This window comes from Neodiprion lecontei, chromosome 1 (assembly GCF_021901455.1).
Source record: "Neodiprion lecontei isolate iyNeoLeco1 chromosome 1, iyNeoLeco1.1, whole genome shotgun sequence".
In the NCBI taxonomy this organism is placed as follows: domain Eukaryota; kingdom Metazoa; phylum Arthropoda; class Insecta; order Hymenoptera; family Diprionidae; genus Neodiprion; species Neodiprion lecontei.
In genome coordinates, this window is record NC_060260.1 from 162,808 (window position 1) to 179,481 (window position 16,674).

The 16,674-nt window shown below is 38.5% G+C and overlaps 2 protein-coding genes across 8 annotated transcripts; both read right to left on the bottom strand.

Annotated features, from left to right (window-relative positions):
* Nucleotides 1–740: 740 nt before the first annotated feature.
* LOC107221836 lies at nt 741–11,368 on the bottom strand. 7 transcript variants are annotated; one of them, XM_046746534.1, is made up of 10 exons: nt 11,220–11,368; nt 6,594–6,831; nt 5,842–5,926; nt 5,297–5,476; nt 4,990–5,036; nt 4,636–4,795; nt 4,389–4,528; nt 4,042–4,222; nt 2,327–3,526; nt 741–1,517 (listed from the first exon to the last, which is right to left on the bottom strand). In XM_046746534.1, exons 2-10 carry the CDS (start codon nt 6,594–6,596, stop codon nt 1,351–1,353), a joined length of 2,163 nt encoding a protein of 720 aa, XP_046602490.1. In that variant the 5' UTR covers nt 6,597–6,831; nt 11,220–11,368; the 3' UTR covers nt 741–1,350. The 7 variants fall into 7 exon arrangements, with proteins under 7 accessions (XP_046602490.1, XP_015516462.2, XP_046602485.1 ...); XM_015660976.2 differs by having other exon boundaries at nt 4,051–4,222; nt 6,594–6,933; nt 11,220–11,354; XM_046746529.1 differs by having other exon boundaries at nt 6,594–6,933; nt 11,220–11,354.
* A 480-nt stretch (nt 11,369–11,848) lies between these two features.
* LOC107221825 (nucleolar complex protein 2 homolog) lies at nt 11,849–15,293 on the bottom strand. The gene is made up of 10 exons (XM_015660960.2): nt 14,995–15,293; nt 14,722–14,843; nt 14,478–14,590; nt 14,224–14,381; nt 13,828–14,052; nt 13,554–13,742; nt 13,364–13,483; nt 12,895–13,026; nt 12,576–12,791; nt 11,849–12,475 (listed from the first exon to the last, which is right to left on the bottom strand). The coding sequence occupies exons 1-10, from the start codon at nt 15,163–15,165 to the stop codon at nt 11,942–11,944; spliced, it is 1,980 nt and encodes a 659-aa protein (XP_015516446.1). The 5' UTR covers nt 15,166–15,293; the 3' UTR covers nt 11,849–11,941.
* Nucleotides 15,294–16,674: the final 1,381 nt, after the last annotated feature.

Genomic DNA, 16,674 nt, shown 5'->3' on the forward strand with positions numbered 1-16,674 from the left:
GGAATACTTACGCCGTAGAATTTTCGAGATCCATAGATCCACCTGCCCATAGCTACAATTATGTTAAGTACGTGTAAAATGAAGTCAAATGAATGATTGTCGTTGCTATAGGACTGCGTAAAATTACAATTTTCGCGAAGAGGCGTAACTTGAGATGCCAGTATGGGCCTACAGTTATTTTTCCCTCCCGATGTTCTTACTGCGGCCGCATATCAATGATACAAACCGTATGTTTTAATATTTGATATTAATCATCGTTTTATAGATAACCGGCAAGGCGGTGACCTGATCTTTCTGACGTCGGTGATCCGGTGTCTGGACGTATAAAATTTTCATTCTCTACCAGTAGATACAACCTATTTAACCGTGTTTACCGACGGTAAAGTCTGTAAAGTTTTTATACTTACCGCTAAACGTGGAATTGAAAACATTCCAACATGTATGTACTTTTGTTTTCTTCAATTGTCACGTATTGAGTACACAATTTAAAAATAATAGAATCAACTCACTCAGAAATACAATAATTTTGCTGCCACTTTTTAACTGCGTCGATTGCACCGTTTTAAGACTGATCGCAATATTTATTTATTTTCGAAAAAAAGAACTTCGGCACAATTAATGCTAAACTTAATTCTAGCGTTTCCCAAGAACGATGAAAAAAAAAATTCCAAACAAAGCAAAACGACTTGGAAGCTATAAGGTATTTCAGGAATAAATAAGTGTGAAAGGAAACAATGAAATAACCAAATTATTTGCTTTTAGATCACATTAAATATATAATATGTATGTGTATATAACAGATGAAAATGCGCTGGGATAACACTGGCAAAGGTATAGCGATAAACATCTTCAATTAAATATGTATGCATAAAATGTGTATAGTGTACAATAGGTGATTAGTGAGCAAAGCAAATAGAAATCGTAAATCCATATCTGCGAATTTGGAGTTTTCTTTTAACGTTATGCAATTTTGTACAACCTTGCAAGTAGTATATTATGTGCGTAACTGTGTAAGTGGCAGATTAGACGATTAACGTTGTTAGGAAAAATAATCCAATTAAAATTATGCATTTGAAACTCAGGCCTCGTATATGTATACATAATTGATGAATATTTTTATAAGTGATTTTTCTGCGAATAAAGTCGCAGTATAGCTGATGAGGTGGAAGTTGTCGAAGAGTCGGCCGTGCAAACACAACTGGTTTGGTTAAGCCCAGAGAAAAACGAGTGCTTTGACTTTGTAGTAGGTATAATGCTTACAGAAGGAACGAGAAACATATTTCTGTATTATATTGTGGGCATAATGTACCAAACCGGTTATGTCGAGATCGACGGATCATATGCGCATTTCTAAAAATCTGAATATACAATCGATTCTTGAGGCCTGCCAAATGTTATCGGCCTGTAATATGTGTGCGCCTGATCCCAGCCTCGTGGGGCGGTGTTGTAGTTTGACAATCTCTGGTAACTGTTCAATTTCGGTCCTCGATATTCAGTATTTTCGCGGGGATTATCTCCTGTAACAATCCAGACGTCTTTCTTTACCTTTATCATGTAAATATTCATCACTTGCAGCGTATAGGTATACGATCTATCCATATCGCATAGTGTACGTCTACATATCCCTACATATGATAGTGCTGCATTTACGATAATGGGGAGGGACATGAAAAATAGTGAGGGGAAACTGAAGGTGTGAAAATAAATCTTAAATAGAAATTCGTTAGCGAAACTTGTATAATCGATATCATGCTGATTTCTAACCAATCTAACTCAGTGTTCTCCATTTGATGGGCAGTTATTACCCATCAAGCAAATCAAATATAACACTTCAATTTTTCAGGTAACATCACGAATCATATCAGGTAACGGATGATACGTCCGAAGACGTAGGTACATACAGATAAGAAAATAATCAGCTCACACATACGTATACGTATATAATCGGGCGAAGCATAAAAGTAGAAATCAGCAAGCGTGAAGCAGAAGGCAGAAAACAGAAAGCAAGAAGCGGTAGCCAGCTAATTATTTTCCGCGATTTAGGCAGATGGAATGACACGTCGGGGGTCGGTAGGGATCCTTCAATGAAGGACTGGCCAATACCTTCATCTACCGGATTCCGATTGTTCCGGCATCTTCATACGAATTCAATTGGCGTGAGCCTCTGTGGTGGAAAGAGAAAAGTAGCCTACTTCCGCTCCCGTTATTGGCGAATCTCCAAATATTCTCTGTGATTGGCCAGTCCCTCTCTAGGGCTGGGTACACACTTTTTACACCGGGTGATTTACCGCGAATTTACGAGAACGTATATATCGAGTTAACTTGCCTATATGCGGCGAAATGTCACTAAAGGGACGTAGTTCCGGCGATGCGCCGGCGGGTATTAGGTTTTGCAGTACTGGCGTGCGGCGAAGTTGTTTTATTGTCTGCAAAATGTCCTCCTCCGAAGCAACCATTGCCACAACAAGGGGGTTGTCGTTGGTGTCGGCTGGAACCAGAACCCCGGGTGTTGGGTCCGAAGGCTTCTGCGCCCGGCCGTTTGCCCGAACGCGACAGTTTACGTTGTCGCGAAACTCCGATACAATAAGTTCCCCCTGCGTTTCACGCGCCTCGTTCTCCTCGAAAGTGCAGATCGATTGAGTCGTGGATTCGCTTGTGTCTGTACTGTTGTCAGTAGTCGATGTCTCATCGTCCTCGATGTATTTCAATCTCCAGTCCCGTTCGCGGGAATTCTCGGAAACGTTGCCTTTCAGTGAAATGCCGGGATTAGCGTCAATATTTGAACCTGGGGATGCATCGTCGACGTAACTCTGATCAGATGTCCACTCTTCTTCTTTCATCGCCGGAATGCATCCGTTGACATTTCTATCTTGTCGACATGCCTCATTCCAATGATTTAGCCGTTCGATATCTTCGTTGCGCGTGATTGTCGAAACGTAAGTGCGACCTTCGAAATAACGGGATATCATTTCGTTATCAAAGCTACCTAGCTGGGTAGCAGTCTTGTTCGGGCAGTTCTGTTTGTAATGCATGACAGGTCTGCAGGTCTTTTCAAATTCCTTAATCAATTGTTTGACCGGTATTGGCGTGTACTCGTTATTCACACCGTTCTCGCATTGGTCGTACTCGTTATTCTCGGACTTCCCATCACCGGCATTATTTTGATTGTTCATGTTTTCGATGCCACATTCCTTGTAACCAATGCGTTGGTGGGGATTGTTCTTCAACCGGGGGGTGAAAATCATTTCACCGTTATATGAGTCGTGGTACGGGGTACCGCGGGATGCGTAGAAATATTTGGTCCGATTAGAGGGACTACGAGAATTTTTAGACCCTGCAGGATACTCGACGGTTTTTCGTTTGATAGCAAAGTTTTTTTTAGGTGTCGCTGTATCCTTTTCCTCTCGACGATTTACGACGTTGGTTTCAGCGCTATGCATAGCGTGTGTCTGAATGTTTTTCGTTTCTTGGATTCTCGTCCCGTTGTAACTACCTACATCTCGTTGATATTGAACGTAACGATTTCCTGAAAAGTTTCAAATTGTGACAGCATTCATGTTTCATTGTATACCAGTGTATACCTATATGCCAAGGTGAGTCGGTACTCGCACATACCTATGTATATTGCTCTAAGGAATCGGAATAATAATCGAAAAACAATTCATTTCTCCTCCACAGTCGCGAATAACGGATATAACTATATGGGTACAATATGGGACTTGTAGTGTTGCGGCATTTTTTTTTTTTTTACTGTTCAATCGTTGACCAGGCTAGTACGCCTTAACTGCAATGCAATGCAATGCAATGCAATGTAATGTAATGCGGGCCCCGAGCAGGTGTAGGTCATCCACATAACGAACACCGAATGTGTAAAAATATTCTTTAACGAGGGCGGGTTAAAGCTGCGGTGTAAGCGTTATTGTTTTGCGAAGGTTAATGCGTCAATTTTGAAAACTTGGACGGTATTGTCATATCTAAATTTCTAGTCATCATATGCCTGCTATAGGCATTTCCATCACTCATTCTATATGCTACACCTACCGTGCTTACCGCGTGCGGTGGCCAGCGTAGTTTCAGGGGTAAGCGAAAGATCCAGGGCAAAAGGGTTGTAGAACGGTTGGCACGTGATGTTTGTGGTCGCTTTAACTGTATTGTCAAACGTTCCGGGAATCAATAACGGGTCCAACATTGGTAGAGCCGAGTTCTCTTTAACGTCTGCCTCCTGCGAAACAACCATCAATCACCAGTTATTGTGTATTCTGTTGACCGAGATGATACAGATCTAACTAGAATTTAAGAAGCGCGTAGAATCATCGATATAGTCAAGCCATCTTATGTTTTTGAACCTTCATGTTGCGGGCTTGTTGAATGGCGATGTGGGTACGAACCTGTTTAAGTTTAGGGTAACCTGCGTAGGGCATCTGGGAGTGTATTTCTGACGAAGGTACTGTGATTGGCTGAGATTGATCATCTTTCTCTACCACCCATTTCTCGGATCTTTTCCTCCGTTTCGCAAAAATTTCGGCACCTTCAGCAGTGAATAATAATCATAATATTGATTGCGCGAATAACTTTGTCAATCATGAGGGTATTGTCGGGTACGCAAGATGACGCCAACGTACCGACGATACTCACCCCGGCCCTTCTGATTGTTAAGATCGCGAACAATGTCGAACAGCTTTTCCGGATGCGAAGGCGTTTCTTCGATATTTACTTCTTCCCCGAGAGCCTGGATACCGTGGATATCTAGCACCTTCCCATTTGGATTCATCACGCACTTGAGTGGGATCTTGTCCTGTGCAATAGGTAACAATAATTCTTGAATCGACGAACTTGACTTTCGTATTCGGTTTAGAACTTGCAGGAGGAAGGCGATAAGCCGCAGGCTTCGTTACCTACCTCATCTTGCAGCCTAACCCTGGGTGTTCCTGGACTTCTTATCAATAAATCATTAGTGTTACAGTTCTCGGATTATTATCTGCTACTCACCTTGCGAATCATCGAGATCGTCTCTGGCTCGTCTCCACTTTCAACCCCTGCAACGAAATATTTATTGAAAAATTTTCGACGTGTTCATGGCTGAACTGAATTCCTTTTAAAACAAAAAAACAAACATAACTTACAACTGATTCAGATTTTCCCTTAATCTTGATCAAATTTTTGTGTGGGATATTTCTTGTCCTCAATCGAATTCGAATTCATTTCGATCGTATTATATTTCTTTTTACACGGTATTCTTTCATCAGTGATGATATAAGTTAAGAAATGAAAAGCTTTGTCATCTCGTATAGCTTACCGTTTCCATCGTGAATCCACTTGACGGATCGTTTCTTTCGATTAACGTACATAGATTGTCCTTTGCTTTTCACATTCTTTGCATCACTTAGCGAATGAGAAATGCGCCTAGCCAGCTCCACCTGATCCTCGACGGTTGGATGCGATGGTGCGTAGAAATATGAAGATGCGTACATTTTTTCTTGAAAAAATAATTGGCCACTATTACACACATACATATAGGTCCACAGCTTAATCTCTTTTAACTTCATGTGATAAAATGCCCGCACAATACTTATATTCGTATTTGATAAGAAACTAAAAATGTATAGAGATATACGTGCATATTCTGTACGTATACTGTATAGGTATTCAGCAATTGCACCCAAGTTTTTTTTTTCAAGATCTAGATGTATGTACCTGTAATTGTAATATACAATTGTACTGTACGATCGCATGCGGTAGAAAACAAATGATTCAAGGACAATTGATCGGCGGAATTTATAATTATACCATATACTTATTACTTGTATACGCAGTAGAATATGCATATCAATTGTAGCTTACTGGTCTTTGCGTGAAATAACTCGTCCGAATCATTGGCAGGCGTGAGTAATTTTTGTAAATCAATTCGTTTAGTTTCACCCCCGTCCTGAAAAATATACAGGATTCCATCAGCGGCCTTACATTGTACATTGTATAATATTTATAAGATCAACGCCATTATCTTATCGATCATCCTAACTGCACGTAGGAAAGAATAGAACACGCACGACAAAGAAAACATAGTTCATACAGTATTAGTTGTACGGTATTCAGGTTTATAAAATACATATATGTATGTACATTCATTGACACACACCCAGGTAATACACAGTTTTGTTTAGATTTCATTCGTTTTTCTGAATATGGCACAGATATCGACAGCAAAGAGAATTTTCACGTGCAATGTGCAGTGGGGGTCAATAGAAATACGCGGCTACTTGCCAATTTGCTCGACAAGAAAAATACAAAAAACGAGGCCTTAGTGTCGAGACATGGCATGAACTCAGCGAATGCGACCAAAATATGGATAAGAAGGCCAAAATGAGGGACGTGAAGAAGTTACCATGCAATTACCGCCGCATAAACTTGGCACGATGGGTCAATAAATAGTGAATCTTACACGACATTAGCGCACTGATTTAGGTAGTTGCTACTAATAGTATGATTGCTGGAGATATAAATTTTCAATCGTTTCAAATCAGTTGATGCAAAATCCTGAATGGAATAAGTCGATATCCAATGGTTAATCGGTCTACCAGAGGTGACTTACTTACCATGTCGACGTGGAGTATTTTGGTGGTCAAATTCTCAAGAAAATGTCTTTTTGCTGGATCGTGTATGTCTGAAGGTTTGAAACCACGTGAACGAATTACAACATTATCAGCTGAAACGCTTCGTTGCAAACAATTATTCTCACGCAAGGTGTAGTTGATGCACTTGTATTCCGGATCTTTGACGTTTGCCGTGAAATATGCGGCGTTGCTCAGAATATTTCTGTTCTTATTATTGTTTCTGTAGAAATGCAAACTGTTCATTTTTCAAACTATCCCAAATCAGAGACGAATTGTGGTCTATAGATCGTTATTAATAATTCAGGGGCACATTCTGGAAATTCTAAATTAGGTCAAAAAATTTCATTTATATTCATCCCATAGATGTTCGCCTAGATTACATACGATAAAACCCTACAAGCAAAATGGTAATCTTTCTAGCAATTTCACAGCGCCATCACCCGCCAGCCAATTTGGAGCCATGCAAAGTCGCATTACTATAACGTGAGGATAGACACTCCCCGTAAGGAAGAATCGCAAGCGTATATTTTGAAATGGAAAACGCGGTTTTCTCCTTTCTTTCACGGATAGGAATTAAGCCTATTTTGCCATTTCGCTCTAGAATTATATCAATGTTTTCGAAACTGCGTCAACTTGGGGGCTTGAAAAATCTAAGCTAGTCTTTGGTTTTTATGTAATAAGTTAAAGTTCCAAATCAAAAACGTTATAATTACATATAACGCGTGGTGATGGATCATTTACAGAATTAGCACAAGCGTGCAGGTGTACACGTGAAAAGCATAGCCTCGGTGACCTCACTTTTGTCAAAATACGGTATCGTCTTGCACATAAATGTAAAGATAAAATCGGAGTTATAGTCACGACATCTCCATATGCACTGCTTTGCGAATCTGCCATATGGCAATTACTTTGCGATTCTTATACGGCCTATAATACGACCACGCAGAACGTGAATTTGAATAAAACAATATTTTCAAATTTAAACTCCATATAGTGGTGATAATTTAGGGAAGAGCTGGACTTGGCCACGACACTTTATCCACGGATTGTACGATTTGAAAATTATATTTATTCCGTCCCGAATCTCAGCCCTAGAACGGTATACTTTCGCAACCGATCGCCAACGGTGCAGTACTTGGGTGTATGCCAACTGGTCGATTTCAAGAAATGGTGATTTCGGCTTCGATCAAGACTTCTCCATGAATTCGACAACAGATTTCCCGTCGAACAATTAAGAATGCAGGGAAGTAAGATAAAGTCGAATTTTGCTAACAGTAGCAATAAATGAATAGTGTTTTTTGCGCCTGGTGGGGAAAAAGGACCGCGGTACGATGAAAAAAGCACTGGATGTGCCACACCCAGTGTACCGTTCTAGGGTCAAAAGGCTGGTGAATAATTGAAATTATTTCCGCGTTATTGTGTGATATAGAGTATATTACATAAAAAGAGCTTCAAAAAGTTTTTCTTTATCTACATGAGCACATTATTATCACGTATTACTACGTCGCATAATATTGCAGGCGCGTCCATGGCGGACCTGTGCTGTGATAGTGTTGGATCACTAAAAGGATCCTTGCGACAATTGTTCGCAAATCAAAAAACTCCAAGCATGTGGCAGTGAATCGTGCTGTATTTTAGCTATGCCACACATACGTCATGTAGTATCGTGCACCCTGTCATTGCCAATTGGCACGGGTATGAGGCTAGCTGTCGCGAGGGCCGCTTAGTAAAAGCTAAGCTAAATATATACCCGTAACGTAATACTGGACCATCGCGTCGATAGAACGGACGAACGAACAAACGAACGAACGAACGAACGAACGAACGAACGAACGAACTAACGAACGGACCAATCACCCAGGGAATGAAAGATCGAACGACCTATGTAGGTATGTATATACATAAGTATATATGATCGTCGAAAATATATGACAGCTAATAAAACAGTTCGACGGCCGCTACGACTGTTTTCTTATACCTTCAACTCAACTCCACAATTAACCCACAAACACCGGAGCACCGATTTCACCCGCATAAAGTGTGACCTGATATTGCCGGGATCGATCGTACGCGCCATCCACTACATAGGTATGCCCGTACAGATACCGCGACCCCCAATCAAGAGCTGTGGTAACTGGGGGTTTATCAGTCCATGGGAGTCATAATCAAATCGGATGTGTTGGGATCAGGATTTCCGAGTATTACGATTTGTATTCGAGACTCCATTTGCGAACGAACCTCGCCCAAAATAATTAGTGACTAAATAAAGATGTAAGAAAGAATAAAGAGTAAACACAGGCTGCATTAACGAAACAATGCATGTGGGATAAAGCATTTCAGCACTAAATTTATGATTACCATCGATTGCTCTTGCTGTCCATTTAGATAATAATATTACTTGGATATTCAATATTCCGGCAACAGACCTATGCATCATTTGTCGTAATAATCGCACCAAAAATATGTCCCAAATTATAAATACATGCTCGTGAATTGACAAAAAAATATTTCTTGATCAAAAAAATATTTCTATTTGGTTTTTATCGGGTAATATCGTAGTTGCGACAAATTTTTTTAAGCACCACCAAGAATATTTCCTTCCAGTGTACGTGTACCAAATATGCAGGGACATTTGATAGCTACACGAATATCCCGATGGTTATTTTATCTCGCTATCCTCCAAGAAAGCGTTGAAAGTGCTTTTACATTCTTTCCTTAATGGCAATACCAAACTGACAACGGCCAACATTAATTATTTCATTCGAACTCGACCAGCTATCTCTACTTATCTCAGGTGCAATTAAGTATAAAGTATAAAGTTACATTCAGAGAAAAATATAATTGTCATATTGCTATGTATACGCGTTACGAGAGCGCAATGATCTATTCATTGCAAACAAACTATAACGTGATACTATAAGTTCTGTTTCTTCTTTTGTAGAGAAGTTATTGCAACAGCTAAGTGTATTTCTAGTCCTTCAATTTCTTTCAGTGTATATATTCCGATATTATTATTACTGTTGGTGCTGCTTTTTTTTTTCTTTTTTTTTTAGGTCAAATTCTTTTCACACAACGTAGTCCCATTTTTTTGGATAGTTTGAAACAAGTACTGTAAAAAGATCGAATAGAAAAAATCTATTATTACAGAAACTTGGATATGCTTCTATTTACTCTATCCACAACTTATTCTCTACATGATGTAACTTTACGCTATCAGATTGTGCGGATATCCAATGGGAATGAATCGGTCGAAACTTTGCATGCGTTTGCATTACCTCCGTGCTCTATAACTCTATCTTAATCACGCTGCAGATACATTACAATATTTATTCGCAGATATACAGAATAATTAGTGGTAAGAAACCAGTATGTGGAATGCAACTAATACTACCTAAATTCAACAATATACGTATAATAATGCCGACGAATATTCCCATCGTATTCGTGTTCGAACCAACTGCAAAATTACTTGGTTGTAGGCAAATACATGTGTACAATTAATGCATGGCATGCACATACATATGTAAACATATGCAGCAGCTTTATACAAATCTCTTTTCACTTCTATCTTTCATGTCTCTGCGTATAAATTTTATTCCTCTTTTCCTTTGCGTTGTTTATTACTTTCCCACTCCACAAAAAGTGCATAACTATGCGCGCATTATGAAGCGTCTGTTCGTAGCTGGCTGAGACAGACTCGATTTTAAAACACGAAGTAAACGAGATTCGTTTCCATATCATCTAATTCGAATTTCACAAGAAAACTGATTGCCCGATGCGGAAATCAATCCGAATAAATCGTTCTCATTATTTTGAATATCTTCGGATTTTGATCTTTTTTTTCCCTTTTTTTACAATTTTGTTTGAATCGCCACGCAATCTCAATTGCATCCGCTCGTTATTATTCAATTTTATTTCTATTCATTCCTATTCGATCCTTCTGTACAAACTAAAATTTTCCTCGATCAGTCCAGGTAAATTCATTACGATTCATGTATAAAAAAGTGGAAAGATATCAAATCAGTAGAGACATATTCAAAACAATTAAAAGCTGGATTCGGATTGATTTTCGTATCATGCAATCAGTTTTCTTGCAGAATTCGAATTAGCGAAATCTGGAAACAAATCGGTTTAATGCGTTTTAACCTTTTTTAATTTATTGGACATTTAAGCATAGAAATCTGTACGGTTACTGAGAACTCTTTTCTATAAACAAGTAACTGATTCAAGAACTATCGCACAGAACCGAGGCTGAATTTGCAAATGCGGACACTTATTAAAGTTTGGAGACTTCAGTTTGTGAAAGAGGGACAAAGCGCATTTAGAAAACAATATGTATGCTAGGTAGTGGTAGCTGGGATATGCTAATAATATCAAAGTTGCATGTAAGAACTGTGCGCAAAAATTGGATTGCTACGACGGAAATGCTCGGCCACTCTATTTCGATGTCTGACGATGTTGCGATACTCTATAGTACAATCATACATCTGCAAGCAATATTTCCGAAAACCAGCGGTTGATTTGATATTCGTTTTATTATAATATAAATTTATTCTGCGATTGGGAATTGCACAGAGATAACTTTGAATTTCATAACGTCGCACTTACTATGTCGAACAATTACTATTATCACAATTACAATACCGATCGGCTATATTACACGACGAACTGCTTTATAATAGCGTAGAGCGTACGTTCCAACTTCCCGGCTGCTCAGGACGCCGCGTTTTACAGAAATAGAACATCACAGAGCGATGCAGAGCGACACCTTCGAGTCATTTCGGTAAGTAAGTATGTATATCGAAAATGTATAGTATACATGCGTCATTATATATGTATAATCATTGTATGAATACACACAGGCTCGAATGCGAGCTAATACGCACCTACGAACGCGTACGCACGCGCGCATATATGGCGTGTATTTATACCTAATATAATGTAAACCGTCGTATGTACGTACCTGGATCTGACACTTATACCGCCCTCCTCTTTCTCTTTTTCTTCCTTCTTACTACTATCGGCATTCCTATTGCTCAATCTCTCTCTCTCTCTCTTTACCACTTACTCTACGGTGATCAATAATAACATTAAATATTCCCGAAAAAACATGCATAAACTAGGCTTTCGGTCAAATTTGCAGATGTATTGGAGCAGTATGTGACATACGTATCCGTCTATACATATACGCATGATACGAGCTGTAAAATTAAAATGAACAATAATGATGCAATAGGTTCGAAATAACAACAGTTACTAAGAATTTATTATTGATATGTTTTTCAATTCAAAGAATATAAAAACATTCTGAAACAAGCGATAAGATTTATTCAGTCCCAGTCACTTATTGTCATGTTGCGAACGATGTCCGTATCCTCACTGGGAAATACCGTATGAACAGCCACATTTTTATTGAACCTTGGATGTCCCATCAGTTTTTTACTTTTAGTCGTTGCAATCGTTTTTATTTTTTTTGCAGAATCACCGTTCGTTGAGTGGTGATTGTGGTTACTGAGAATATCTTCCTCAGATTCATCCTGTTCCTGTGGTATGGAAATTTTTTGCTTCTTAGATCTTTTCAGCGTAGGCAAGTTGTACTCTGCGATTTCGTCATTCTGCGTTAGAGTTTTTAGTTTAAGGGACTCGTGAACTTTAATCCACGACTCATAGAATTGTGTCAGAGGGGTGCCCGCTGCTTTTATATTATTTTCCCAATTTTGAATTTGTGCTGTATCGCTCAGGTTTACAACGATTCGAGATCTTGATTTTTCAATGTGTGTGGCGTTCTCTTGAAGTTTTTCGAGAAGCTGTTTAATTTTTCGGCAATAGTTGGCTACACGGCATATGCTTAAGAATTTTTTCAACTGAAACAAATCAACAGACATGTGTTTGAGTTTAAGTAATGACTTAACTACCTATCACAAGCTGTATCAGAGACTGCAGATAAAAAGTAAAAATCTATACCTGCGCAATGCATGGCACATAGATATCGGGAAAGGCTATGGAGTGACTGTCCTTTGCGGCGTTCTGAAGAATCAATTCACAGATGGTTTCCATCACAATGTCAGTGTACCCGTTTTCTTGCATTTGAGACTTTGAGGACCTAAGGATACAGGTAAGGGATACAGGTTTCATTGAAACTTGTTTATGCCTTTTGTTGAAGTCATGGGAGTTTAGTATCTGAAATGATTTGAAGTAATTACTGTAGATACAACCCAGTTCTGAGTAGGCAATAGGGTTTCTATAATTTGTTAGGTTGTTAACATAGGCGTCGTGTTCGTACCTCTAGCAAGAATGGCAGTACTGGAATAAAAGTGCCAGTGCCCTTCGATAACTTAATCAGCATCGATATGCAATGGAATCTCAGTGGGTAATACTGCGCAGTTGGTATCGCTTTCATAGTCCCAATAATAATCTGAAAAATAATGAGAACTGTGTTACTGATTATTTGTACGCCTTGTGTATCCGATTACCGGTTAGTACTACATCAAGAAAAGTGGTGCAAAATAGGTAGTAACTCCGGAGATAAGTATATTAGTAGGGGTAACAATATTTTTAATTTGATATTGTGTGTTTACATTAGTTTCTGTAACAGTTGTAATTAACAATAGAACAATTTTATATCAACTTCACGCGGCAGGCAGTGCCTCGATTGAATAAAGAGCTCGGTAGTTAGAATAATAAAAGGAATATGTAAACAGGTGACTAGTGCAAATAGAGCAATATTTGGAAACGAAATAATTAGAAATTACCTGCACCACGGGATATAATAAATCCCGCAAACCAGATTGAGGCTTAGACATCGAAATCAATTCTGCCCATAGTTGCAGGGAATTTATGAACTGCCAATTGTACAGTGTTTGAAAACTTTCCTGCGAACACAATTCATATTGAAACAACACAAAAAAGTGTTACAAGTATGCTTGACAATGTCAATTTTACCTTCCGTTTTAAAGTTGTCGCATTTCTCAAGTGAATCGCTAGTTGACGAATATAAAGAAACGCATGCTTGTATGAAAGATCTGTGTTCAAAAGATATATCTCAGCCAAGGAGCGCCTTGTAAAATTAATGCCTGGCAATGTGGAGGGAGATACAAATTTTGCATTTTCCACATATTTAACGTACATTGTCTGGAACATGTCAAGTTTTATGAAGTATTTATTTACTAGGTCTTATTTGATCTACATTTTGTAAGGAGATAACTGATTCTTTTACCTTATAGAGAGTTTCGAGCTGCATGTTCTTTTGTGTGGTGGCTAGTCGTAATATACTTAAGAACGATACGACCCGAACACTTTCTTCATTTGTTGACCAAAATTTTAACAAGATTTTGAGTAGATGCTTAATTAATATCGAAAATGATTGGAAGTAGGGTAACATCTGATGTACGTGTTTAAGTAAAATCGTTAAAATATCTGACGATGTCACGTTTTCCAAGATCTGAAGGAATAGTAAACAAAAAGTCATTAGCTTTGGTAACTCGATTACAGATAACTTTCATGAAATACCAAACAGGTTCTTCAACTTTTCAACATTTAAACATCGGACCATTTTTCAAGACATCCGTTGATGGGGAAACTAGTTTAAAGATGAGGTAACTGGTACACTTACACTGATTAAGTCTCTTAAATAATATTTTAATGCGTTTTTCACTTTGACGAATTTCTTTGCTCTGTGAGGTTCAAATCTTGCATCTTCGGTCAAGTTTAGGAATTGCTTTAGAGCAAATGGAAGTTCCATTACACATAATTGTACAATGCCATTGAATACTGTGGCAGAAAACATTATCAATTAATACAATTTTACGAAACATCGCAATTTTTGTAAGTAGACATGTTTTGGAGAAATTCCTCAGTTTTACCCACTTGCACTTCCCTCGACCTTGTAGGGCAAATTTACAGACGTTTCTGGATCCCTAGTAATACTGAGGAGTGCTGCATGCAACGCCTCTGTAAGACACTTGATAGTTGCTGAAGTACTAGAAAGACATGCGATTGGAAATTATTGAAAACTTGAGTTGGATGTTGTTAAACATTCATTGAGAATATCTGTACAACATGATTTAGTCGAAACTAATTTCTATATCCGTTGGTTGACTTTTTAGCATACCGATCAGTTTTGATATTAGTTTGCCAGGTTTTCAGCAATTGCCAAGTGACTTTCCTAGGTTGTCCTACAGCTTGGGTCGTGGTAGCATCTTCAGCCTCGAAGTCACTTTCGTCACTGGCAATCTAGAAATTTTATCTTGCAATATCGTAAAAGTCTACCTAACAGATGCTTAAAAATAGACAAGGCGATCAATAAAATTGCAGAATAAAATTCCTGAAAAATTTGGAAGTTCAATGTCCACTGAGACATCTTGTATAAGTGAAAATACCGTACGTCCAGATTTGCATTTGGAACATGTCTATAGCTGTTCTCGCCATCTTCGTCGTCTTCTTCATTCTCATCCGACAATTCAAAGTTTAGTAAATTTCTGTCATTCTGTTCTAAAAATTTATAAAACTCTGGATCGGTATCTTTCAGCTTCATTAGTGATTTTTGGTGTTCCATTGGATTAATTTCACTGCCGTCACTGTCGCCGTTGACTGAAGACTATAAAGTCAGTTACCCTTATCAAAGAGTATGGGATAGGCTGGATTTTCACGGGGCGTCGGATGACGCGGCGTCGGGCGATAAGATCCAATGTAAAAGCGTACCTCGATTTTCAGCACGCTCTGGCGGCTCAGAGGAAAAGTAAGGTACCCCCACTACGATTTTGGCGCTCCCTTTAAACCGGGGAATGTAGACATATTCGGAATGTACGTGTACTATCGTTGATTGAAGAATTCTTAAGGGGGGAAATCACAGTAGCACACAAAAAATAGGCATATTTTTGGGAATTAATTTTGGCTGAATGAAAATATCAATCGAAAATCTGTAAAGTAGGTTTTATAGCAATACTAAAAAAGTACAAAATGTAATTTTTTCAATAAAAAATATTTAAAAATGGCGACTGCGCAGTATATGCCCCAAGGCGCCTATTTTTGAAAGCGTGTCGACGGCCGAAGACGTAGACTCCTTAATTTTTGACCTGGAGAAAAAAAAAAGTGTGTGTGTCAGCTCCGTCGCACGACTGGAGTTTACTCCTTACGAACGATAATTATGATATATATTGAATAGAAAAAGAGGGTAAATGAACGCATCTTCCAAAGTGATAAGAGAAACAAACACATATCTGTACTTATTCGGATTATTTATATCACTTCAAAAATTTCCAAATTTTGAGTGCATATTCGTAATAAGTGACCGCAAAAACCCGAGTACCAACTTTCGTTCCCCTAAACGACTTTTTACATTTTCGGTCCGCTGTATTGGATCCGCCATCTTGAATTTCTAACTTTTGAGTACGGATTCGTAATTAGCGACTCCGAAAACTTTCGAGTGCCAACTTTCGCTTTCGTCAAGCGAATTTTTGCGTTTTGGTCTGCCATATTGGATCCGCCATCTCGAATTTCTAACTTTTGAGTGCAGATTCGTAATTAGCGACCCCGATAACCCCCGAGTACTAACTTTCGCTCTGGTCAAACGACTTGCGTTTTGGTCCGCCATATTGGATCCGCCATGTTGAATTTTCAACTTTTGAGTGCGGATTTATAATGATCCACTTCGAAAACCCCCGGATACCAACTTTCGCTCTCGTCAAACGAGTTTTTTCACGTTTGGTCCGCCATATTGAATTTTCAAATTTTGAGTGCAGATTCGTAATCAGCGACCCCAAAAACCCCCGAGTACAAAATTCAAGTCGATAGTAAGTAAGGAAAAATGTGTGCCGCTAAGGGTTAATATAAGTAATGAAAATAATATATAAATATAAAATATATTAAATCAATTAATCAAAAATAATAAAAACACTAAATAAAAGATCTAGTTGTTCGTATTTGAAATGTATATTATTCATAAATGTAAACGATAAGCTTACCAATTAACCGCATCCATGTGTTTTTCGGATTCTTCTTCATTATCATCTAAATCAATTTCTTCCATATTTTCAAATAGTTTCACGTGATAACGTCACGTCTT

Excerpts from the sequence above, each read along its gene's own strand:
- LOC107221836 (XM_046746529.1), bottom strand. The coding sequence starts at position 6,854 with ATGAACAGTTTGCATTTCTACAGAAACAATAATAAGAACAGAAATATT. Across the intron at positions 5,037-5,296 it reads GTGGATTCACGATGGAAACG|GGGTTGAAAGTGGAGACGAG; the intron begins GTAAGCTATACG and ends ATTTCGTTGCAG. Across the intron at positions 4,529-4,635 it reads TAACAATCAGAAGGGCCGGG|GTGCCGAAATTTTTGCGAAA; the intron begins GTGAGTATCGTC and ends TCACTGCTGAAG.
- LOC107221825 (XM_015660960.2), bottom strand. The coding sequence starts at position 15,165 with ATGGAACACCAAAAATCACTAATGAAGCTGAAAGATACCGATCCAGAG. Across the intron at positions 14,053-14,223 it reads ATTTAAGAGACTTAATCAGT|ATCTTGGAAAACGTGACATC; the intron begins GTAAGTGTACCA and ends CTATTCCTTCAG. Across the intron at positions 13,027-13,363 it reads TATTATATCCCGTGGTGCAG|ATTATTATTGGGACTATGAA; the intron begins GTAATTTCTAAT and ends ATTATTTTTCAG.